This window comes from Xyrauchen texanus, chromosome 25 (genome assembly GCF_025860055.1).
Source record: "Xyrauchen texanus isolate HMW12.3.18 chromosome 25, RBS_HiC_50CHRs, whole genome shotgun sequence".
Taxonomy (NCBI): domain Eukaryota; kingdom Metazoa; phylum Chordata; class Actinopteri; order Cypriniformes; family Catostomidae; genus Xyrauchen; species Xyrauchen texanus.
In genome coordinates, this window is record NC_068300.1 from 19,822,937 (window position 1) to 19,847,804 (window position 24,868).

At 35.5% G+C, this 24,868-nt stretch overlaps 1 protein-coding gene across 2 annotated transcripts; it reads left to right on the forward strand.

The window, feature by feature from the left end:
• Positions 1-6,291: 6,291 nt before the first annotated feature.
• On the forward strand, positions 6,292-24,408 carry ada (adenosine deaminase). 2 transcript variants are annotated; one of them, XM_052091855.1, is made up of 11 exons: positions 6,292-7,112; positions 10,600-10,666; positions 13,086-13,208; positions 16,000-16,143; positions 17,862-17,977; positions 19,863-19,987; positions 21,138-21,209; positions 21,503-21,604; positions 22,770-22,837; positions 23,558-23,687; positions 23,830-24,408. In XM_052091855.1, exons 3-11 carry the CDS (start codon positions 13,126-13,128, stop codon positions 23,932-23,934), a joined length of 945 nt encoding a protein of 314 aa, XP_051947815.1. In that variant the 5' UTR covers positions 6,292-7,112; positions 10,600-10,666; positions 13,086-13,125; the 3' UTR covers positions 23,935-24,408. The 2 variants fall into 2 exon arrangements, with proteins under 2 accessions (XP_051947815.1, XP_051947814.1); XM_052091854.1 differs by having other exon boundaries at positions 6,293-7,112; positions 10,600-10,661; positions 23,830-24,407.
• Positions 24,409-24,868: the final 460 nt, after the last annotated feature.

Genomic DNA, 24,868 nt, shown 5'->3' on the forward strand with positions numbered 1-24,868 from the left:
CAGATTCAGGTTTTTGTTCTTCTGAAAAGTGTTAAGCTAAAGTAACAGATAATGCAAACCAGCTATGTGTTGTTGTATCAAATTACTTATCTAGGCAATGGTCCCCTGCTTTTATTTATTTCAAACCCACAATGGAGAATACAGCTTCTCTTGTGAAAGGAATTTGTGATTTAAAAAAGTTTCTAAGCCCAATAATAATAATAATAAAGACATTTAAAATGGCACGCCTCTGTGTGCCTTTTGATCATATCCTTAGAATCTGTAAATGGTCTCCATAACATTTTTGTGACATGACAAACTGACCTCATCTCTCCTGCCTACAATATATTTGTGTATGATTGTCAGTGCCAAGGGAAAGAGAGGGAGATGGAGAAGGAGAAAGGGAAAGAGAGGGAGATGGAGAAGGAGAAAGGGAAAGGGAGAGCATGCAGGAAGAACCAGGTGAGGAAACAACAACAATAAATTGACATATAGTGAATAGTGGCAAGCAAAACAGTAACTACTCATACTCCTATACTAACTTATTGGCATTAAGTAGCCTATATTACATTTACTTTTTGTAACATTATTTTACACCACATTTTTTCATAATAAAGGAGGAGGAAAACAACAGGGAGTGTCCATAAGGGATGAGAGGGAATTACATTTTGTTGTCCTAGTACCTGTTACTTTGTTCAATGACAATAAAGTTGAATCTAATCTAACCAATCTGATGACTGTTGATACAAAAGAAGGCACATGGAGTTAACGGTCAGGAAAACCAGCTGAGTGAAGAAGGTTTTGTGTTTGTTACAGGGGGCTGTCTGTGTGAAGCTGGTGCTCTGAAAAGGTCTCAAAAAAAAGAACAAAAGAAAATCTGGATTTTGGAGTTAGTTGAACCAATGTTAAAATGATAAAGTTATTTTTCAATAGACATATTTTTTGTTTTTGAGTAAAAAGAGGGTGGGTGGTGGCAGTGGGGCTCATTGGGTGCTCAGCACCCCTAAAGCTCTGACCCTAGAATCGCCCCTGCTATTTTTGCCATAGATCGATATGATAGAAACTGTAAGAGTGGTATGTATAGATTGTCATTAAGAGGACAACGTAGACAAAATGAACATTCTTTTCTGTAGTAGCTTTTTTTTTAAGGAGATATAGCACAAAACCAACATCATTCAATAGATGAGGACAGTGCACAACTTTCTCAACCATTCGTTTTACTCCTAGTGATTGAATACAGAACTGCATGTCCAACATTTAACTTTTTTTTGTAATAGCTTTTTTGTTCAAGGAGATAGAGGCATGAAACAAGCGCCATTCAGTAGAGTAGGACGTTTCGCAACTTTCACAACTTTTCATTTTACCACTAGTTTACCACCACATTCTTTTTGTAATATCTTTTTTGTTGAAGGAGATATAGACACAAAACCAACATCATTCAATAGATGAGGACAGTGCACAAATTTCAACCATTCATTTTACCCCTTGTGGCTGAATATGGAACTGTATGTCTAAAATGAACATTCTTTTTGTCGTAGCTTTTTTGTTGAAGGACACAGAGGCATGAAACCAGCGTCATTCAATAGACGAGGACAGTGCGCAACTTTCACAACCATTAGTTTTACCCCTCGTGGATGAATACAGAACTGCATGTCCAAAATGTACCTTCTTTTTGTAATAGCTTTTTTGTTGAAGAAGATAGAGGCACAAAACCAGTGCCATTCAGTAGAGTAGGACGTTGCGCAACGTTCACAACCATTAGTTTTACCCCTCGTGGTTTAATAGGGAACTCTATGTCCAAAATTAACATTCTTTTTGTAATAGATTTTTTTGTTGAAGGAGATATAGACATGAAATCGACATCATTCAATAGACGAGGACAGTGCACAACTTTCACAACCATTCGTTTTACTCCTAATGATTGAATACAGAACTGCATGTCCAACATGTACCTTCTTTTTGTAATAGCTTTTTTGTTGAAGGAGATAGAGGCACAAAACCAGGGTTGTGAAATTTCGCACTGTACTTGTCTATTGAATGATGCTGGTTTCGTGAATCTATGTTTTTTTTTTTTTTTTTTACAAAAAAGTTATTAAAAGTTAATTTTAGACATGCAGTTCACACAAACCAAGCTATTACAAAAAAAAAAGAAAATAAAAAAAAATGAAAATGTCTCTACAGTCTCTTATCACTACGACGAGAGGAACTCTTCCCAGGGTAACTCATATTGCGAGGCTTTTGGTAAGTATTTACTAAGCGGTTTACGAGTTACCGCTGAATGTGTCTGGAATATCAAATACAAAACTATCTTAACCTCGCTCAGTTAACCTCCAGCGGTGTTGGAAAAAATGAACATTTAGAAGGGGTGGAGTAGACTCACACCATCAACTCTTGGTGAAAAAATACTTTCTGTGCTCCCACACGTAATCAATATTGATCTACACTTCTCAGTAGCTGCAATACTAACAGGACGTTAGATGACAAAATTCTGAAGAGTGAAGTGCTGAAAAGGGGCGGGGCTGAATAAGGTGAATATCATGTTTCTGCAACTTACATAGATATAATAAAACAGTGATGCGTGAGAAACCGTGTCAGAAATTGTCATAATTCTGAGTGAGTTTGATTGATACGTTGAAAGATCGATCTTTGTGTTGTGTTGCATTGTGTAGTAAAGCAGTTTATAACACTTTTCTGTCATAATGCTCATTTTAACGGCAATTAAACTGAGTTCTTATCAAATTGGATAATGTATACCAGAAACTGTCGATATTGTTAGTGAGTTTAATGCATACATTAATAGATTGTTCGTCTTGTTCAAGATAGGATGCATTGAGCACATCTGTAGTTTATATAAAAGTAGCTACTTTCTCCCCTGCAGAATATTTATTATTAGAGGCAAAACAAATGTTTCCTTGTCAAATAAGAATAATATATTTGTTTTACTGGTAATTTAGTATGGAATGATATTCCGGACATTATTCAAAAGGAATTGCAAATTGTATTTGCAATTGCGTTTTCAATTTGTGGACGCATAAAATGTGACATAATCCAAACGCAATTGCAAATCGCGCATTACCGTTTGCATTTTCGTTTAAGCGAACGCACAGTGACTGCCAAATTTCAAATGGAAAAGCAAAGTCCGTTTGCAACTGTGTTTCCCATATCTTAGGAGTTTTGGCCCTGTCATATTTAAATAGCAATTTCAATTACCACGTCTGCTTTTTCACTTTCTCAGCGTCGCGTATGTAGCCAGCCAAAACTCAAATGGAATACTAATTCCCTTAGTATTTCCATTTCCGATGCCTTACACCGAAACCTGTCAATAAGGGTCAAGGGTGGGATTATGCTATGGGGCGTGTTTGTCTTGGGAAGTGACATCACTCACAGTCTATCAGGATCAATAATTAGCACTGCACTTTATTCATCTATAATCTCACACTGGACTGTCAACATATTCTCCTCAATATACTACTTCATAGATATATATATATATATATATATATATATATATTTCATATACTCCTACTTATTGTATTGTATATTGTGTATTCTATATTGTGTGTATTGTATATAATTATCGTGTTGTGTAAGTATGCGTACATTTGATTTGTAAATTGTGTTGTGTAAGTATGTTGTTTACTGTAATTGGTATATGTCTCGTCACTGTCATGACTGCTATGTTGCTCGGAACTGCACACAAGAATTTCACCTACTGTTGCACTTGCGTACATGGTAGTGTGACAATAAAGTGATTTGATTTGATTTGATAAACCGGCATCTGTTCAGGGCATCACCTCTTGACCGTCGACTGTGAGTGACGTCAGTTCCCAAGAAAAACACGCCCCATAGCATAATCCCACCCTTGACCCTGATTGACAGGTTTCTGTGTAAGGCATCGGAAATGGAAATACTAAGGGAATTAGTATTCCATTTGAGTATTAGAAAATCAGTTATTTTGAATTCTTATAATAAAGGTGGCTTAAATTTCATTGATTTTGATTCTCTTAACAATACCTTGAAAATTAATTGGCTTAAACGTTTCCTTCACTATCAATCTTCTATTTGGAGTATAATCCCAAGATATATTTTTTCTCAATTAGGAGGTATACATTTTCTTTTAATGTGCAATTATTCAATTAGTAAACTTCCTGTCAAACTTTCCAATTATCATCAGCAGATGCTTATGGCTTGGAAACTTATTTACAAGCATAATTTCTCGCCACACAATTTTTTAATTTGGAACAACTGTAATATTCTTCATAAGAGGAAATCTTTATTTCTTGAAAACTGGTTCAATAATGGGGTGATATTAGTAAACCAGCTCTTTGATAGTGAAGGTAATTTATTTAATTATTCCGATTTTGTTTCAGGATACCAATTCCCAGTATCTAGTAAAGAATTTAATATAGTTTTCAAGGCCATCTCTTTGGAAATCTGTATGCTGTTTAGAAACAATAATAGTGCTACAGTGACTTCTGTTTCTCCCCTAGCCCTGAATCTACTGTGGTTGGTTCTATTTGTTTTTCAATACATAAATCCAATTATAAAATTAGGTCATTATTTTTGGACCCTGTTACTTCAATTCCTTCCTCCATTTCTTATTGGAATAACCTTTTTGATGATATTAAATGGTCATATGTTTGGTCACTTCCTCAGAAATTCTTTCTAACTAATAAAGTTAAAGAAATATCCTATAAAATTATTCATAGATTTTATCCAGTTAAATACTTTTTAAAGAAATTTAGAAATGATATTGATATTGAGTATTAGAAAATCAGTTCTTTTGAATTCTTATAATCACACACGTGTCCTGAGTTGCACTTTAATTACTGTCACTTTATAACTGTCTGCTACCTCAATAACTGCTATGTGCATAGAACATTATCTCATAGTATGTTATGTTTACATTTTGAGAAACTGTCATCTTTTTGCACTACTGAGTACTGGTCGGCGCTGCACTGTCTATTGTCCTGTTCATTGTCAGTAATTTGTTGTACTGTCCTGTACTTTTTGCACATGTTTGCACGTGCACTTTATATAGGTATATATAGGTAGTTTATATAGGTATTTTATTTAGTTGTGTAGTCTCATGTGGTCCTGTGTTGGTCCTTTGTTGTTTTTATGTAGCACCATGGTCCTGGAGGAACATTGTCTCGTTTTGCTGTGTACTGTACTAACTGTATATGGTTGAAACGACAATTAAAACCACTTGACTTGACTTGACTTGACTTGATACTTCCTGCTCTTTTTGTGAAGCCTCCTCTGAAACTGTTGATCATTTGTTTTGGGAATGTCTTTTACTCGGTCTTTCTGGAACAATATTGATGCTTTGATTGTCCAAAAGGTTTTATGTAACTTTTCTTTATCATATAGACACATTCTTTTTGGATTTTATGTTAAAGACAAGAATCTAATTAATGCATGTTTTTGTATAAACCTTCTTTTATATATTGGAAAGTTTCATATCCATAAATGTAAATATATGAAAAGTAAACCCCACTTTAGCTTTTTCAAAGAAGAATTGAAGATGTATTTAAATACAATTTCAACTTCTGTTAACAAGAAAGCAATGAAAACATCCAGAATTAGTGCCATGTTTAATATTCTCTCTTAATGTTTTTTTCTTTTGTGCCCTCTTCTTCTTTTTTTTTCTTTCTTCTCTTACTCTCTTTTCTTTTTAGACTATTGTTGAATATATTTAAATTTCTTTCACATTTCCTCTCTTAATGTATTCTGAACCATAATTTCTCTTTTGTTTTGAAAGATTGTTTATATTTCTTGTATGTATCGTCTTGTTCTGTTTGTTAATATTGCAATAAAAAAAATAAATAAAAAAAATAGTATTCCATTTGAGTTTTGGCTGGCTACATACGCGACGCTGAGAAAGTGAAAAAGCAGACGTGGTAATTGAAATTGCTATTTAAATATGACAGGACCAAAACTCGTAAGATATGGGAAACACAGTTGCAAACGGACTTTGCTTTTCCATTTGAAATTTGGCAGTCACTGTGCGTTCGCTTAAATGAAAATGCAAACGGTAATGCGCGATTTGCAATTGCGTTTGGATTATGTCACATTTTATGCGTCCACAAATTGAAAATGCAATTGCAAATACAATTTGCAATTCCTTTTGAATAATGTCCGGAATATCATTCCATAATTTAGCTCATCTGTGATCTGAATTTCTGAAGCAATGGCCAGTTGTGCAGCCAACCAAAAACGTTAGAGCGATAGCAGTAGGAACGCCCACTAGCGACAATTAATAGACTAGCGACAAAATTGCTGACAGTGTGAACAGGGCTTCAAACGATGTTGTCTGCGTTTAGAACAGTTGAAGATCATTTTAACTCTAAAAAACGCTGCGCTCCTGCGCCAGACGCTGGCAAAACACCGAGACGCGCCGCAACGGTCAAAGACATCCGCATGTTTACATAGGAGAAATTTTGAAAAATTAGCAGATTGACGCAAAAACTCCTTAGGTGTGAACAACCAACCCAGCAAAAACAGAACGTTCTTCTAACGTTAGGGGATCCCGTTTTGTGGGAACCTATTCCTAACGTTCTAGGAACGTTCTTTTTAGGTTATTATAATATATATTTTTGTAACCATAAACTAACGTTCCCAGAACGTTTTGGAAACCAAGAATTGTTAGCTGGGAACTTTCATACAACTCTCCGTCTGCGCTGAGCGGCAATACGCGACCAAGTTACAACGTGCACGCGTAGGCTACATTGTAGTCAGGGCGCATTCGAGTGTTGTCGTGTCACTATCAGGGTAGATGGGCCGTTACTTTGTTTCCTAGAAGATTCTAATAGGATTCAGGTTTAATCTCTTCTCTTCGCCCTTTGCTGTCGCTTTCGATTGACTTGAACGTGTTATTGTCGCTTATAAAACGTTGCTTTGTAGGCGGGGTTCAGCGCTTACATTAGACATATTATCTGTTCGTAAGGCGTGTTCGTTTTTTTGGATAGCGTGGGATGGAGTATAAGATAGAGCACACGGGGAAACTGAAACTTCTCTGTTTGAGCTGACAAGTTCCGGAGTTTGAGTAGCTCGATAAATTCACGTTTCGATTCAAGACGATGGCTGAACATTTCGGAAACAATGGAAAACCAGTTTTTGATAAACCAAAGGTTAGTAGTGTCATTACTGTTGTTGTATTATTAGGCTACATATATTTGTTGTTAAAGGTGTATAAGGTTGTTGTGAAAGACATGCATCATACTTGTATCATATTAAAATCAACAAGTTGTATGTTCTGAAAAATGTAGTTATCTACAGGCTAAAGATACATATCCATGATGCACATGTTGCTTCATGTTTTGTTTTATTAAGTTCAATAATAAGTATAGAAATATTCAAGACTGTAATTACATGTTTAAAATTGGGGGTTTTCATAAGGGGTTTTCCACTGAAAAATCCTTATTGATAGACAATTAATTGTGGGTGGCATGCCTATGATGGTTATGGCCCTCAGAGAATATAAGGAAACATCACAGATAGTAAGATATCATAGAAATTAAATAATTGAAACGTATATTCTGAATTAAATTATAACTAAAGTTAAATTGTAAGATTAGAAGTTAAACGAAACAACGTCTTTGTGATCATTTGCATTGCAGTTGATGGATCACAGTTTATATACTAGGCTAAGAAATTCAAACAGAACATCATTTAAATTGGAGCGTGTTCATTTATGTCAGGAACAAAATGCATATGCCAGATACAGTGATAGTGGAAAAACAAGAAGACAGTGCTCCAGGAAAGTGTTCACACTTTCTAAGCCTAGAAGGGAGGTGCACCAGCGCATAGTAAGTGCCCTTTGAGTTATTATTGCACTGGATCAGCAAGCATAAGTCATTCTGGAGAATGCTGATTAGCAAATATACTCTGTGTAAGTGGCAATAGCCTAAAGGTGAGCGTTGATGCAATGTCTATCTTATATCTTGTTTTACACCGACCATTTGCAAGGTGGAGGACATACATTGGCCTCACCGAGAGCGTAATTCAGGCCTTATACTTCCTCAGTCCAGCCTAATGCCGCTTCCACTTCTGCACTTGCATTACCTCAAATCCACATCCTTTACTGATTATGCAGTACCCCTGTCCTTCTTTCATTTTCTTCTGTAAATGTTTTACCCATCAAATTGTTTGTAAATGCACATATTTTAAAAACAAGATTTTACCGCTGCAATAAATACAATTGTGGCCAAGTGTGCTTACTAGAGGTCGTCAGATAATACATTTTGCAGATACCGATAACTAAGGTGATGGGAATAGCCACTTAACTGATTAATTGGCGAATAGCTTTTAAAGTTGATTAATTGAATTTGTTTGCTTTCTAAGAACATCTTAGTCTTTTCTTACATTGATAGGCCTAGATATAGTGTCCAAAATGAATGAAATCTCAGATGCAGTTTACTGTGCAACCATAATCCCAATATTAACCAGAAAAAATAAGATAGGATGCATAATGCGGGACTTTTAACTATCAAAATCAACATGAAATCAGCAATCAATAATGGTTTTATAAAATAAACACTCATTAATGTTCTTGCTTCGTATGTGTTTTTTCTAAAGCATTGTCTCATATTTATGCATATTCACGCATTAGTCTAAAAAGTGACGTCGGCCCCATTCATTTCCATTGTAAGTGCCTCACTGTAACCTCAATTTTTCCTTTTTTTAAAGAAAAGGAGGGACGAGTATAAGTACATTTTTGTGGAAATGAACATTATGCCACAAATGCTGTCCATTGATCTTAACTTGTATTGATCTTAACACAGATGCTGACATGGCTCACATGATGACAGGCAATCCATTGTGGTAGAGCATGTGAAGAGCCACAGACTTCAGAAAACAACTTATTCATCAAAATATTCTAAACATAGAATGCTTCTGCACCAACATTTATTCAGGTTGAAATTAAAACAAAGAGGTTGCTCATTGTAACAACATAACATTATATTTCCGTGAATAACAGTACATGTTGTAATATCTAATCTAATAAATAGTATAATTAGATCTGCAGTGCAAGTATATAATTTCGGGAGCCCTTATGTCCAGTAGATTGTTTGCTTTATGAAATGAAAGAAGAACATGGCAGACCAGAGGGCTCTCACATAACATGACTGAGGAAAATATTCCCTCACTGCAGTCCCATTGGGCTGCTAATAGCCCCATGCTCTGTTAACATGATCCAAGTAACTGAGAGCTTAAAAGCCAATGAAGTGAAAGCATGAAAACTTATATCATCCTTGTTTACGCCAGCCAAAGACACACAGTGTCTATCTAAATCATTGTTTAAGAATCCTGATATTTTTTTAATGACATACGAGCATGTGTATTTCCATCACTGGAAACTGTGCTTTAGGTGTTGCTGCATGCACACAACCGTGACTTTTCCTCTGGGGGTGGGGGGAGGGTCTTATTATGAGGCTAAATAAAATGCGAAAGTTGTTGGATCTAAGTTGTTGTTTCCAGATGAGACAGATGGGTCACATTTTAGTCAGTGATTAAACCTACTATTAGAGCTAATTATGCCAGTCTGAGATTGTTTTTACAAAAAAATTTGGAATGGGGTCAGCGTTCTTTAACAGAAGTGTCTCTCCTCTTGGGTTCTTCTTTATGGTTTTTGCTGGGTTTCACAGCTGATAGAGAACAAGGGTCACAATGTAGTTTGATCATCTGTCAGCATAACTTACCATGCTCTCATGTTGGAGCCATTACATTCACTTCTATAAATGGGATCCCCGGACATTCCGTTAAACTCATTTTACCCAACTGTGCATTCTATATTCTAGATGCGCTCAAGGAGGAGTATTTCTCAGCTGTGCGGGAAGGGGACTGCACTAGCCACTTGCATACAACATACTGAAAGCTGAGCTTAAAATGTTTCACAAATGTGCTTTTGCTCTGTGGTATCAACATGCATCTGTATGCTAAGGGACATGGCCGCCGCTGGCCAAATTGATGCCATACGCAGAGTTCCAGGTGGACGGGGGCGGTCGTGTCGGGGTCAGGGGGTTCGCATGATATGAGTGTGAATCGTCAGTGTTCCGCAACTGCTTTCAGTCCTTAAATAACGTATAACGTGCGAGTAAGGGCAGCCGGTGGACTTTCTGGTGCCCTCCTAGGGTAAAATGTTGCCCCCCTAAGGAGTTGATGCCCTACGCAGTCTGTGTAGTATGTGCGTAGGGAGCGGTGGTACTGCTAAGGGAAGTTGTAATTCTTCATTGTAACATTTGTCACCTAGTTCAGTCCTTCAATTTATTTAGTACTGAATTAAATTCAGTTTATTTGTAGTGCTTTTAACAATGCATATTGGTCATTTGGTAGATGCATTATGCATTTTTACACTTTTTTTTTTTCAAGGTATTCATTTTATCAGTGTGTGTGTTCCCTGGGAACTAAACCCATGATCTTGGTTGGCATTGCTAGTGCCATGCTCTACCAGTTGAGCTACAGGAACGCCAGTAAATAGAGAAATAACATACTGTTTTGTGCTAAAGCAGCTTTACATAAATAAACAAAAATAAAATAATCAAGAAATAAAAAGTGCATTACATAAAAGGTTTGGATACAATACTGAATAACCTTCTGTCTTCAATATCTTTGCAGGTTGAGCTACACGTGCATCTTGACGGCGCTATCCGTATAGAGACTGTTATAGATGTTGCAAAGTAAGGTACAATTTATATATATTATTTTCATGACCCCCCTATCAAGATAGTTCATTTTGGTAATGAATAAGAAATATTTACTTAATAAGTAGATGATTAAGAACATGATAAGATGACAAGAAAAGTTTTGTGGACCCTTAGGAATTAGCTTTACATTTATGCATTTGGCAGACGCTTTTATCCAAAGCGACTTACAGAGCCCTTATTACAGGGACAATCCCCCTGGAGCAACCTGGAGTTAAGTGCCTTGCTCAAGGACACAATGGTGGTGGCTGTGGGGCTTGAACCAGCATCCTTCTGATTACCAGATTACCAGTTATGTGCTTAGACCACTACACCACCACCACACCTAAATTACAATAATGAACAAACACAATCTGTTTTAACTAACAACACACAAATTATTCTATTGTACTTGTACATATTGAATTCATCATTCAAACATTCACAGTGTAGGTTGGAAAAAGTATGTGAACCCCTAGCAAATGATGTCAACATGACTGTTTAGAGTCAGGAGTTGGCAAACCTAGCTTCCAATTAATGAATTGGATTGGAGGTGTGGATTAGAGATACTTTGACTTATAAAAAGATCTCAATCATTTTGAGTTTGCTATTCACAAGAATCATCTGATGACGTGGACCAATCCTTGCAAAAAAAGAGATCTCATAAGACCTATGATCAAGAAATTTTGCTTTGCATAAAGCTGTAAAGGGTTACAAAGTTATCTTGAAAAGCGTAAATATTAATCTGTCCACAGACAAATTGTCTATAAATGGAGCCGATTCAGTACTGTGGCTACTCTGCCTAGAAGTGGCCGTTGAGTGAAGATGACTCAAAGGGTACACTGCAGAATGCTCAGTGAGGTAAAAAATAAACATAGAGTGACAGCTAATGACTTGAAAGAATTACTGGAACTGGTTAACATCTCTGTTCATGAGTTAACTACTGTATATGGAAAACATTAAACAGGTATGTGTCCATGGAAGGACACAACAAAGAAAGCCACTGCTTTCAAACAAAAACATTGCTATTGCTTGAAGTTTGCCAAGGACCACCTTGACCTTGGAAAATGTTTTGTGGACTGATAAACCTAAGATGTAATTGTTTTGGAAGAACACGCAGCACTAAGAATGGCGTAAAAATGGCACCACATACCAACATGAAAACATCATCCCATCAATGAAGTACGGTGAAGGGAGCATCGTGATTTTGGGCTGCTTTGGGGCCTGGACTACTTGCCATTATCAAGGAAAAAATAAATTCCCAAGTTTATCAAGATATCCTACAGGATAATTTCAGGGTTGATGTGTGCCAGTAGAAGTTGTGTGATGCAGCAGGACAAGGATTTATCAAAGTAAATCCACTACAGAATGGCTTAAAAAAAAAAAAAGAAAATCCACCTTTTGGAGTGGCCTATTCAGAGCCCAGTCCTTAACCCAATAGAGATGCTGTGGAATGACCTCAAGAGAGTTGTTCACACCAGAAATCCTAAAAATATGTCTGAGCTGAAGCAGTTCTGTAAAGAAGAATGATCTAAAATTCCTTCTGAACATTGTGCAGGTCTAATCCACAGCTACTGGAAACGCTAGGTTGAGGTTTTTGCTGCCAACGGAGGATAGACAAGTTATTCAATTCAAAGGTTCACTTACTTTTTCCACAGCATTGTGAATATTGAATGGGATGTGTTCAATAAAGACATGTAAGATTATAATTGTTTGGGTGTTGTTAGATTAAGCACATTGTGCTTGTCTCTACTTGTGACGTGAAAATGAGATCACATTTTATAACCAATAAACCACAGCAGAAAACCAGCTAATTCCAAAGGGTTTACATATTTTTCTTGCCTCTGTATCTTGACAAGTACATGTTTGAGAGTGCAAATATTTGGATTCCCAATTGTCATCAGATTATTGTTATAGTTATTACCCCAATTGTTATTATACATAAGGTTCGAATTGTTAACATTAGTAAATGCATTAGGTATTGTAAATATATAAAAAAAAATGATTAACAATATTATTTATATATCTTTACAGCATTTATTAATCTTATTTAATGTTAATTTATGAAAATACAATTATTAATTGATCAATACAAGTTCATGTTCATTCATAGTAACAAATAAGTCATATTTAAATTAACATTAATCAAGATTAATAAGTGCTGTACAATATTGTTCACTGTTCATAAGAACTAATCATATTAACTAATGTTAACGAATACAACCTTATTGTAACATGTTGCAAAGAAGTTATCTGATAAGCTTTGAATTCATTATTAACAAATCAGCAACACCTGATTCTCTTAGGTAAATGCATATTGTAAACCCATAGTTCTGGGCAGTTCTTTTCATTGACATTTTACAGCAATAGAAAGCTCTTCAGTGAAATGAACCCATTCTCTCTAATCTCATTGTGTCTCAGGAGGCGAGGAATCACTCTACCTAAAAGCACTGAGGCTGAAATGAGAGATCTGTGTACACTTAAAGAGCCGTCCACACTCACAGAATTCCTTGGCAAGTTCGAGCACTACATGCATGTCATTGCGTAAGTAGTTGTGCTGAGAAAAGAACTGCTGACTTTACATAAAACATGTGTTATTGCTTGCAGACCTTGCACGAAAGGCTTAACAATTGTTATGATTGGCCCTATCCCAAATAGTCCCCACTTTGGTGATGTTATGTGGTATAGACTGTCAGGTTGTTGCAGTAGCACCCATCTTCTTCAGTGGAACACAAAGGGAGATTTTAGGAAGAATGTTTGGTAAAGGACAGCCTCAGTCAACACTGAATGTGACTGAGGCTGTCATTCACCTAATATTCTGCCTAAAATCTCCTTTTGTGTTCCATGGAAGAAAGAAGTCAAATGGGTTAGTAAATGAATAGGGAATTTTTATTTTTAGGAGAATTATCCCTTTAAAGGGCAGCATAAACTGTTGAATGTAACTGCTGTGTATTGATTATTATTGACCACAAGAATGTTTACAATTACATTAAACAGATGCTTTTTTTCCCCATATCCACTTACTTTACGGTGTATTCAAGCTATGCATTTCATCAGTATGTTAATTTCCTGTGAATAAAACCCATGACCTTGACGTTGCTAGCCCTATACTTTATCAATTGATCTGCAGGAACACTGTACACAATGAATTCTTTGCATGTATATTCAAATTTGGCACCAATCTGAAACTTGGCTTAAGTAGTGCTGAAGTACACCGTGGACAGAATGTACACAGTCTAAATACTACAATAACCTTTATGATGTCCGGCATACTTCTTTACATGCAGCTCATGCTCCAGCATACGTAATCATGGCAACTTGCATATACCTCTGAACAGGCTTTTCTGTTGTTTGCCTCATCCATGCTCTCTGCCCTCTAAACAAGAGTTTGTAAGGTTTGGATAATGTGGTATTTTCTACACGTGTCCACTCAGATTCACAAACAGATGGCAGTTTTGTGAGCAGGAAGCTGACATGCTTAATTTTAAATAAACTTTCCATCCTCTGAGGCTTTAAAAAGGGCCTTGTTTGCAGCATGTGCACCTTCTCCCCATCCCACAACAACATGGGGAACTCACTGGCTGTTTTTGGCACCCACTGGACTCTTTATTGTCTAATGTGGTAGGCAGGTTCAGTTCATGTCATGTTTACTAAGAGAGGAAAATCAAACATAATAATAACATTTTACTGAATTGTTAAAATGTATCATAGCATAACATTGTTAATGAGGCATTAAAAAGTACCATGGCCTTTGAGATCTTGTGCCAGTTGTGGGTGGTGCTTTTTATTAGTGTGTAAATATATTATGAGTTGGTACATTCAGTCAATTCGTTTGGTTCAGTCAAAGGACGTTCATTTTCATGTGTATCATCATTTACACACAATCAAGTTGTTTTAAACTGTTTGACTTTCTTTTGTGGAGCAGAAAAGTAGCCTCAGTCACCATTACCTTTCATTGTATGGACAAAGATGCAATGAAAGGGAATGGTGACTGAAATGTAACATTTTGCTTAACATCTTTTGTTGTTCCATGGAAGAAAGAAAGTAATGTTGGTTTAGTAACAAAAATAAGAAATCTTTAAAATATTTGTGTCCATGTTGATCTAAAAAAAAATAATAAAAAAATAATATTTAATGACTTAAAAATGTCATGTGGTGTAACAATCAAGTAAATGGCTTTAATATACTTTTCTTGCACCTTAAATACATAAGTGTACACAATCATTAATTAATTAAAAAAATTAATTAAATATCAATAGTCAAGAATATAAAAAATGTTTCTCAGGTTTGCTCCATGTTACCTGAAAACATTTGCCTTTTCATAAAAACATAGAAATATCTCAAATAAAAAAATAAAAAATATCACCCTCCGGGGTCTTAAAGGGATCCTCCCTGTTTTATTTTTTTGTCACATGACTACAAAATGACAACCTGCATGTTGGTTATACCACATTACTTTTATTTAGTGGACAAAAGTTTTCCAAATATTAATAATATATATAAAAAACTGCTTATGCTAATATTTATTTTATCAAGAATTACGTCTTTTAACAAGACAGATTTTTTTTCTGTCTCCGAACAGTTGCACAACATTCAATTTTTTACAGATATATAAAAGTGAGACATATTAATATTTTCATATTAAAACAATAGTTTGTGAATAGATTGACATTTTTTATTTTTTTTAGTTGTCAATAACATTAACAATTGCGTGGTCACAGAAGTGATACACAACCAGTCAAATGTTTTGAAACACTGAAATGTTTCTTATGATCTTAAAAACCTAATCTGAAGGCTTAAATGTTTGAAATTTGTTTTGTTGACAAAAATATAATATTAATATATTAATTTATTAATCATAAAACTAAAATGTAATTAAAAAAAAAATGTTTTTGAAAATGACTTGGACCAAATAATAAAGAAAAGAAGCCAATATGTGTCCCAACATAGATGGGAACTCCTTCAATACTGTTTAAAAAGCATCCCAGGGTGATACCTCAAGAAGTTGGTTGAGAAAATGTCAAGAGTACATTTCTGTAAATTCTAGACAAAGGGTGACTACTTTGAAGATGCTAAAATATAACACATTTTTGAATTATTTGGGATTTTGTTTAGTCACAACACACAGTAATTCCCATAGTTCTGATGACTTTACTATTATTCTAAAATGTGAAAAAGAATTGTGACCAAAAAAAGCATTTCAAAACTTTTGACCGGTAGTGTATGTCTTCAGATGTTTCTTGAAGATAACGTATGTCTTGAAGGTCACGAGGGGCCGTTCAGGCAAGTGGTGGGATTGTCATGGTGTCTTATCCCTTCCATGTTCCATCCACAGAGGTGACAGAGAAGCCATCAAGAGGATAGCTTATGAATTTGTAGAGACAAAGGCCAAAGAGGGAGTGATCTATGTTGAAGCGCGATACAGCCCTCACTTTCTGGCCAACAAAGGAGTGGATCCTCTACCATGGGGCCAAAAAGAGTGAGTGTACTCCCGTATGTTAATCACATGAGATATTAATTTCATTGTCTGTGTTTTTATGTTGCAATACTAATTTTGATGTCACCTTGGTGTCTTAAAGGTGTACTCAGTAATTTTTAGTAAAGGTATAGATCACCCAAAGAAGACTTTTTTTTACATCATTTACTTACCCTCATGTCATCCCAGATGTGTATGACTTTCTGTCTTCTGCTGAACAAAACAAAGATTTTTAGAAGAATAGCTCAGCCCTGTAGGTCTGTATGTTGACCAGTGGTTAAATTAATGTCTGTTTTATATAAGTTATATGATAGGTGTAGATGAGAAACAGATGAATATTGAAGTCACTTTTTACTCTAAATCTCCATTTTTACTTTCACTTCCACATTCTTCTTTTGTTTTTGGCGATTAACATTCTTCGAGCATATTGCCACCTACTGGGCAAGGCTGAGAATTTATAGTAAAAAAAGAAGAACACTGGTAACCATGTTTTATGCTCTCTTTATATGCTTTTTGGAGCTTCAAATTTCTGGCCACCATTCACTTGTGAGGGCCTACAGAGCTTAAATATTCTTCTAAAAAATATTTGTTGATGTTCAGCATTAGAAAGTTATACACATCTGGGATAGAACAGGGTGAGTAAATGATGAGAGAATTTTCCTTTTTGGGTGAACTATACCTTTAATGTTGCGCTGGACGATATGGTGGTCATCTTGGAATTATACTGAAATCAATAGGTTACTGATGACATTGCAAAAATGTGCATTCACAGTCAGCCCTGAGTAACTTTTGTCTGTGTCTGATAATAGAGTGCAACTGTCTGGTTCCGGAAGTAAAAATCCCATTATTATAATTTTGTTTACATAGGGGAATTGATTATTAACCATAACTTTAAAGAGACAGTCCTACCGTGAGCTCTGAAGTTGTTAATCAATGCTTCTTCTGTCAAAGCCATCAGTCTGCGTTATTTCAACTTAAAAATCATGTTTAATAGTGAAATTCATGGTAAAGAACTACATTACCCAGTATCCTAAGGGGAAACGCACCAATCGGCGAATCACAGCAAACAAACCATGCAGCGACCACCCACTCCCATGACGCACTGCAAAAAACGAGTTGAGTCAGTTTCCCTACTCTCAATATGCTTCTATATACTGTATTTGCATAATACTTTGTGGGATTGTAGTTCATTCCCTCACAAATGATGTTAAGTACACAGTCTTGTAACTTTGATTTGAAGTAGAAAATTATTACAAAATTTGACAATAAAGACAAAGCTTTGAAAGTTGTGATTCACATTGATCTGAGCTGGTTAGTGTGGTTCATGACTTATAACTCTTTTATTAAGTATTTTGCAAAATCTTTAAAAAAAGAAGCAATGGGAAAAATACTATGGAACCTGGACGTCTGAAAAAGTAGGCAGACACGGTTGCACTCTTTTGTTATGTGATCTCATGGCAGCCCCCATGAGACAGCCCGGCTCCATGTAAAATAAAACAGCTTTTATTAAGCTACTGAAATGTCTGGAGTCTTCATTTCATGTGAGTGTACATAATGTTAACATTATTTTACTACAAAATACTATTCATTTATTTTGGCATAACATGTTTTTAATCAAGAAAAATTAGTGAGTGCACCTTTAATATTATCAACTAAGTTTGCTCTTGCACAATAATTCTGTTCTGGGCTTTGTTCTTACTATCCTCTCCTCTTCCTCCCAGAGGGGACATCACGCCAGAGGATGTGGTGCGCCTTGTGAATCAGGGCTTTAGCGAGGGGGAGAAGGCCTTCAAAACCAAAGCCAGGTCCATTCTGTGCTGCATGCGTGACATGCCAAGTAATGCATTCTCACCCCCACCCCCACAGTGTGTGCTGTTTGTAGTAGAGGCTATGACTTACTGTCATCCTTGAGGTTAAACCCCATTAATCCACTGCTGCTCTCTGCTCATACCTAAAGGTGTTTAATCTTCATGACACTCAAACCAGCCTCCTCCTGATTGGCTCAGATTTGTTGTTCCTTATACACACTACATGGCCAAACGTATGTGTACATCCCCTTCTGAATAATGGGTTTGGCTAATTTCCATGGTGGTTAAGACTAGTTTATTCTGATGGACCATACCCAAGATGTAAAAGCTACTGTAGTTAAGAAGCCTGGTGGGGAAACCAAAACCTTACCATCCCATGCTGGAGACCAGCACCTAAAAGACTACTTTGCTGTTCTTTGGATTCTAGTAGTTCCAGTGAAGAGAATTCTTAATGCTAAGCCGTACAATGATATTCTAGAGAATTGTGTGCAACCAAATGTGTGGCAACAGTATGGGTGGGCCCCTTTTTGTCCCAGTGTGACAATGCCCCTGTGCACAAAACAAGGTCCACAAAGAAAGTGAATGGACACTCCGATGCTCTTGTGGCTGAATGGGAGCAAATCCCTGCAGCCATGTTCCAACTTGTAGTAGAAAGAGTTGAAGCTGTTATATCAGCAAAGAGATGGAGTGATGCAGATGGTTTTGAAATAAAATGTTCAAAAAACACATTAATAAGTGTGGTGAGATATGTTTAGTAATGTAGTGTGTCATTCTTTAGAAATGCTAAAGAGATTTTGTGAGCTTTGATGCTCATTGTGCAATGTGTTTTGTAAACTCAAGTAAATTCAAGTAATTTGGGTCATTTTCACAAAACCTGTTAAGAAAATGTACAAGAAAATGAAGCCTACATTTAGGACGATTAGTATTTTTTGCATTGTGACCTTATTATCTAAACACTTAAGCATATTGTACCACCCAATTGTCATTACTGTAACACATTCAGACATTTTTTTTATGAGTATTCTCTTTACTGTAACACAGTCTGTTATGCTACTGTGTTCCAGTTGAACAGATGCTGCTGGAATAATTTTTTATTATTATAATAAGCACATAGGAAAGGCAATGTCAAGGGAGTATTACTATGACATTTAAATACTTTACCATTTAAATAATAAATAATTTGTTCCATGTTGTGGAAGTCAGATAATAATAATGACCATCTTTTTTTGCATTGCTCTAAGAATTAGGGGTAAAGGAGCATAGCTGTCATGAAAATAATGTCACAATGTAAAAATCTTAAAAGCCCTAAAAATAGGCTCCATGATATACATGCAAAATATAATTTCTTATTTACTTTTAGATTTTTGAGTAAAATAGTACCAGGAAGTTTCTTGAGAATCACCCCCTTGGAAACACGTTGGAGGAAGTAACAGTCACCTACAGATCACCTTTCATCTTGAGAATGTCACATTGCATGATATATTAGTCGGTCAAGGACATTATGTTTTTATATGTTTTTATAGATTTTAAGTAACATTGTATGATACACTTACTATTAGTGATGCATAATTAGTGACCATATTGAAATCAGCCAATATTGTTATATCTGCATTTTTAATTATGGCCTAATTGGTCGATAAAATCAGGGCTTATTTTTCAAGATCAAATTGCATACTCTTTTTATGCAAGGTTATGAAACTACTTAACATATATCCTTGTTTTATATTGTACATTATGAAGGTTCAATGCCTGAGTTCACTTCAATAATTATTGCCTATTGGTATTGGTTGATTTCTTTATGCATCTCAGTATTCAGGATATGAGATACAGAGATGTAACTGACAAGACAACCAAATCAATGACTGTCATCATCTTATGCTTTAATATCCCCATCTGTTTGCATCATTTGTGCAGATTGGTCTATGGAAGTGGTCGAGCTATGTAAGAAGTTTAGTAATGATGGAGTTGTGGCTATAGATCTAGCTGGAGATGAATCCAAGAACTGTGAGGCATGTCCAGGACACAAGAAAGCATTTGAGGTAAAAAGATATGAATTTGTTACAGTTTGAAAACAAAACTATTGGCTGTAAATTTTACTGCAAACCTATTATAGAGAGCTGTATGGGACATTGATACATGTTTAATGATTTCTATGGATGTGTTACTCTCAGTAGATAAATCTGTGAAAGTTCAACCCATCTTTATTAGGCCTATAAAGAAACAACTGTGCCTGCAAAGGATTTGTGGACTCTCAAAGAACATATATGATAATTCCATATCTGATCAACATAAAAAGTTTTGTCAAGGTCTTATTTTCTGATTTCGCAGAAATGTGTTTTAACATGCTGCCTACAGTATCTCCTACAGAACAAATACATTTTGTCCAGGACTTTTTGAATTACTTTATATATACAGTTTTGGCGGTTGTAGTCTAACCCTGACAGTCGTGTTAACAGTTTAATTAATGGATGCAATGAAAACCATGAGATTTAAGTGTATTATGCTATCTATACACACTTGTGTAATCTATAATTTAAATAACTTAGATACAAAGACATCTGTTTGGACTATTAGCGTACTTAGAGCCAGAGCTAAGACATTCAGGAAACAAAACACATTCCTTATCATCTCATGATCTAAACTGAAATGTGCAAACACTGTTCTAATGTGGTTAGACCTTACTGTACTTTTACATTTTAATTTTGATATTTTATTTCAAATTTGAATTTGCCATTCATATTTAGTTGAGCTTTTATTATATATATAATAATTATTATATTATATATGTTTCAGTTTTATGCAGTTTCAGTTTAGTATTTCCAGCACATTTAGTATTTAATTTAATTTTAGTTAATGACAATAATCTTAATGAATGCTAGATACTGTATGTAGAGATACTAATTTGTGTTTTGTTTTGTCTTTCGTAGTTTTTATTTAATTATAGTTAACTACAATACAGATGCTCATTTGTTTTGTTTTGTTTTTGTAGTTTCAGTTTCGTTTATCCAGTGTATTTTGTTTTTATTTAATTTTAGTTAACGATAATATCCTTGTTGGATGCTAGATGGTAGGATGCTAATGTATTTTGTTTTTTCTGGTTTTGCTTTTTATATGTTCTGCCTGTGCAGAAAAAACCGATGTTTTTGGCTGTTATCTATCAGTGTGTTTATTGAGTTTTGTTTTTGACAGAAAGCAGTCACTTATGCAGTCCACAGAACAGTGCATGCGGGGGAAGTGGGTCCACCCTCTGTTGTGAGAGAGGTACAAATCTTCTGTTTTGGTCAGCATAAAGTTCCACCTTCTGCTATCTCTACTAGATGTAATATTGTCAAACAATGCTGAGTTGTACTTCACTATTGACTTCAGGGTTATTTTGCCTGTAAAGTACATTTCACTTAATCGTATTCTAGATACTTTAGAAAACACAGAAAAAAACCCCTGCTCTAGTCATGTTTCAAAATGCCACACCATAAAAAAAGAAAAGAAAAAAATAAGTTGCCCTCAGACATGAATGTGCTTGCCAATGATTCCCAAAATGTGCATTACCTTTGCAGGCTGTAGACGTTCTAAAAGCAGAACGCATTGGCCATGGTTACCACACGCTTGAAGATGAAGCACTGTACAAACGACTGCTTAAAGAAGACATGCATTTTGAGGTAAAGCAATACCAGTGTAGCAAGCTTTTCTTCTACTTGTATTGTGAAACATGATGACAAATTTTAGACAGTTCTAAGAAGTGTTTTGAGGTACACACCCATGTAATCATCATTAGTCTGATAAAAAAAAATGCCATTATCATGCATGGCATTATACTGTATACCTAATATGTGCATGTTTCATTAGACTCTGGTCAAAGTGCTCAGATACAATAATATATATATACGTATACTGTATGTCATGTCTTATTAAGTGTTATCTACAAACAAATTAAGCTGGAACTACTTTCAGAACTAACTTCACTTTCCTGAGACATTTTTACAAATATGTTAAACCATTTGGTCTCATGGTGATTTTTAGTTGATGTATGAATTCAGTTCACCTCAAGTTCATGTTCACACAGGTGTAGTTCTTTACAACAGCTATGGACTGTATTTCACTATCACTTTGCTACCAGGTCCAAATTCATTTGGTCTTAAATTTAAACAGTCTATATATTATTTAATAATTTTAAACCTAACAACATTTTGTTTGTAAAATATTTTGCATGAAAATTGTGCTTGTGCCATGTTTCTTCAGATATCAGTAACTAACACTTTGTTTGATGTTTTGTTATTAAATGCAATGACACTGGACATTTTTAAAGGTGGCTGTATATTCAACGTTGGCTTTTACAAATGTAAATGAAGAATGCAAGGCAAAGTTGGTTGTGTCATCTTTGACAATATTCAATATTTTTTTTTAGAGATAACTTTATGCCCACTTACCTCACCAATGTAACTTATAATGTAGCCAGTTGCACAAATCACTGGTTGATTATTTATGTTGTCTGTCCTATCTTACACACATGACTCCAGTAATTAGCTCTTTAGCAGAATGCCCTATGAACTGATTTGTGTGTGTCAGATAAGAAAAACATAAAATATGCAGGGGGGGGCTGAGCCGACAGAAGCAGGATTTAGAAACACTGAAGTGGAGGATTAACTTAAATGTAAACTTATACTGTCCTCTGCTGGACAGAATTTCTACAAAAACACCTGTCTTTGGACATACTCTTGACTATACTAATATTTACATGTTAGCAGCAAGGGTATTTATGAGATTTTTAAATGAAGTTTAAATGTCACTGTGATCCTGATTTGTGTTTGTGTTTCCCTTCTCTAGATTTGTCCTGTTTCTAGTAGTCTGACAGGAGCTTGTAACCCAGACTTCAAGAAACATCCTCTCATCAGGTACTGTATTCACATAGCTTAACATTATGCTCATATTACATGCAAAATTTAAATATATGGAAAGCATATATTGTCTATTTCTGTACCTAGACTTTGTTTTAATGTTAAATGCAGTGTAGAAAACATCTTGTTTCCAGGAAAGTATATATATACTTAAGAAAAATTGCAGAAAATATTTTCTGAATATACTCTCACTGAGCACCTTTTTAGGAACCCCTGTACACCTACTTATACTTGCAATTATCTAATAATGCAGATACAGGTCAGGAGCTTCAGTTAATGTTCACATCAACCGTGTCATAATTGTTGGTGACAGACAGGCTCGTTTGAGTTTTTCTGTAACTGCTGATCTTCTGGGATTTTCATGACAATAGTCTCTCGAGTTTACTCAGAATGGTGCCCAATTAAACAACAACATTGAGTGGCAGTTCTGCAGACAGAAACATCTTTTTGATGAGAGAGGTCAACAGAGAATGGCCAGACTGGTTCAAGCTGACCAAGGCTACGTTGAACCTTAGATGGGCTACAACAGCAGAAGACCAAGTCGGGCACTTTATTAGGAACATTATGGTCCTAATAAAGTGCTCAGTGAGTGTATATCTTACTCGAAAACAAGTAAAGAATTTATGAAGAAATTATTTGCTGTGTATTACAGCAAGGAGTTAAAGGGAATTCTCTTTTTACTTTTTATAATGCGTGCATGCACATCATGCGTTTCAGATTCAGGGAGGACAAAGCCAACTACTCCTTAAACACAGATGACCCCATGATCTTCAACTCCACCTTGAACTCAGACTATCAGGTGGCGCTGAAAGACATGGGCTTCACTGAAGAGGAATTCAAGAGACTGGTAAGACACAATTTGCTAAAGACGCACTCTTTGCTCTTTTTCTTTTTTGGTCTAATAAAGTTCAAGATTACCACATAATAGTGACATGGTCATGTTTTTCTGAATATGTGCTGAAGTAACCTGTCTGCTTCCCTTCCCACAGAACATAAATGCAGCTAAGTCCTGCTTCCTTCCTGCAAAGGAGAAAGAGGAGCTTGTTAATCAACTATATGAGGCCTATGGCATGCAGAAGAGCACCAGCTTTTAAGCACAGCACTGTTTTAAACCACTATGCAGCATGCAGAGCCTTTCAGAACATTTGCCTTTACACAAGTGAATGTGTGCCCTAATTCCTTGAAACTTACCTCTCAAAAAGCTGTAGTGAAATGTGTTAATTACACCACATTGAAGGTCAAATAAGTCAACTTTGACATCTAGATGTAAACATGCAGTACATCAACATACAGTAAATGATAAACCACTTTTGTTTTTACATTTTGTTGTGTTCCTCTGTTCAAACACCAGAGGGCATTTTCCAATACATAAGACAAAATGATGAACTCAGGAATTGCCATTTCATGTTGAAGTTGTGGAGTTGATCATACCTCAGTGAACCATAACAAATATTGTGTTTTACATTGTGTAGTATAATGTGAATTTCACAGGAAAACATAGGACTGGGAATGTTGTGGGAAGGAAGGGACTTTATCACTTGCTGTATAGTAGATGATCAATACAGATAATTTTGCATCTAAAATGATTTTTGTGTCATTCTTGACCTGTAATGAGAAAGTTAAGAGGAAGTTGTTCTAGAGCAACTAATATGGTTTATGTAGTTTACGACGACTGTCATGATCTTTTTCTAAATTTGAGCAAATGGAAATCCAATGCAAATACCTTCCCAAGTCACTAAGTCAATACCCACACCCTAAATTTAAAAACCTTGTCCCAGTGGGAGTCCACAAGAAAGTCGAAAGTAAATGTAATACCTTCTTGATACTAAATCTAGTAGCTAAATAAAGTCTCGATATGGCAAGACTGTTCACATCAAGGCATTCAACTTAAATTCAGACCAGATAAATGTTCAGTCTACATTCAAGCAGATTGTTTAGAGGTTCAGCCAAGTACTGTGTACATGAGTACTATGAATTAAGACTTTCAGACTGTAATAATGTCATTCTGGTTGAGTTTGAGGTACTTAC

What these genes read in the sequence shown, in the direction of transcription:
- ada (XM_052091854.1), top strand. Translation starts at nt 7,062, where the DNA reads ATGGCTGAACATTTCGGAAACAATGGAAAACCAGTTTTTGATAAACCA. An exon ending in GACACAAGAAAGCATTTGAG is followed by an intron (nt 19,988 to 21,137) that starts GTAAAAAGATAT and finishes TGTTTTTGACAG; the next exon opens with AAAGCAGTCACTTATGCAGT. An exon ending in AAGAAACATCCTCTCATCAG is followed by an intron (nt 22,838 to 23,557) that starts GTACTGTATTCA and finishes CATGCGTTTCAG; the next exon opens with ATTCAGGGAGGACAAAGCCA.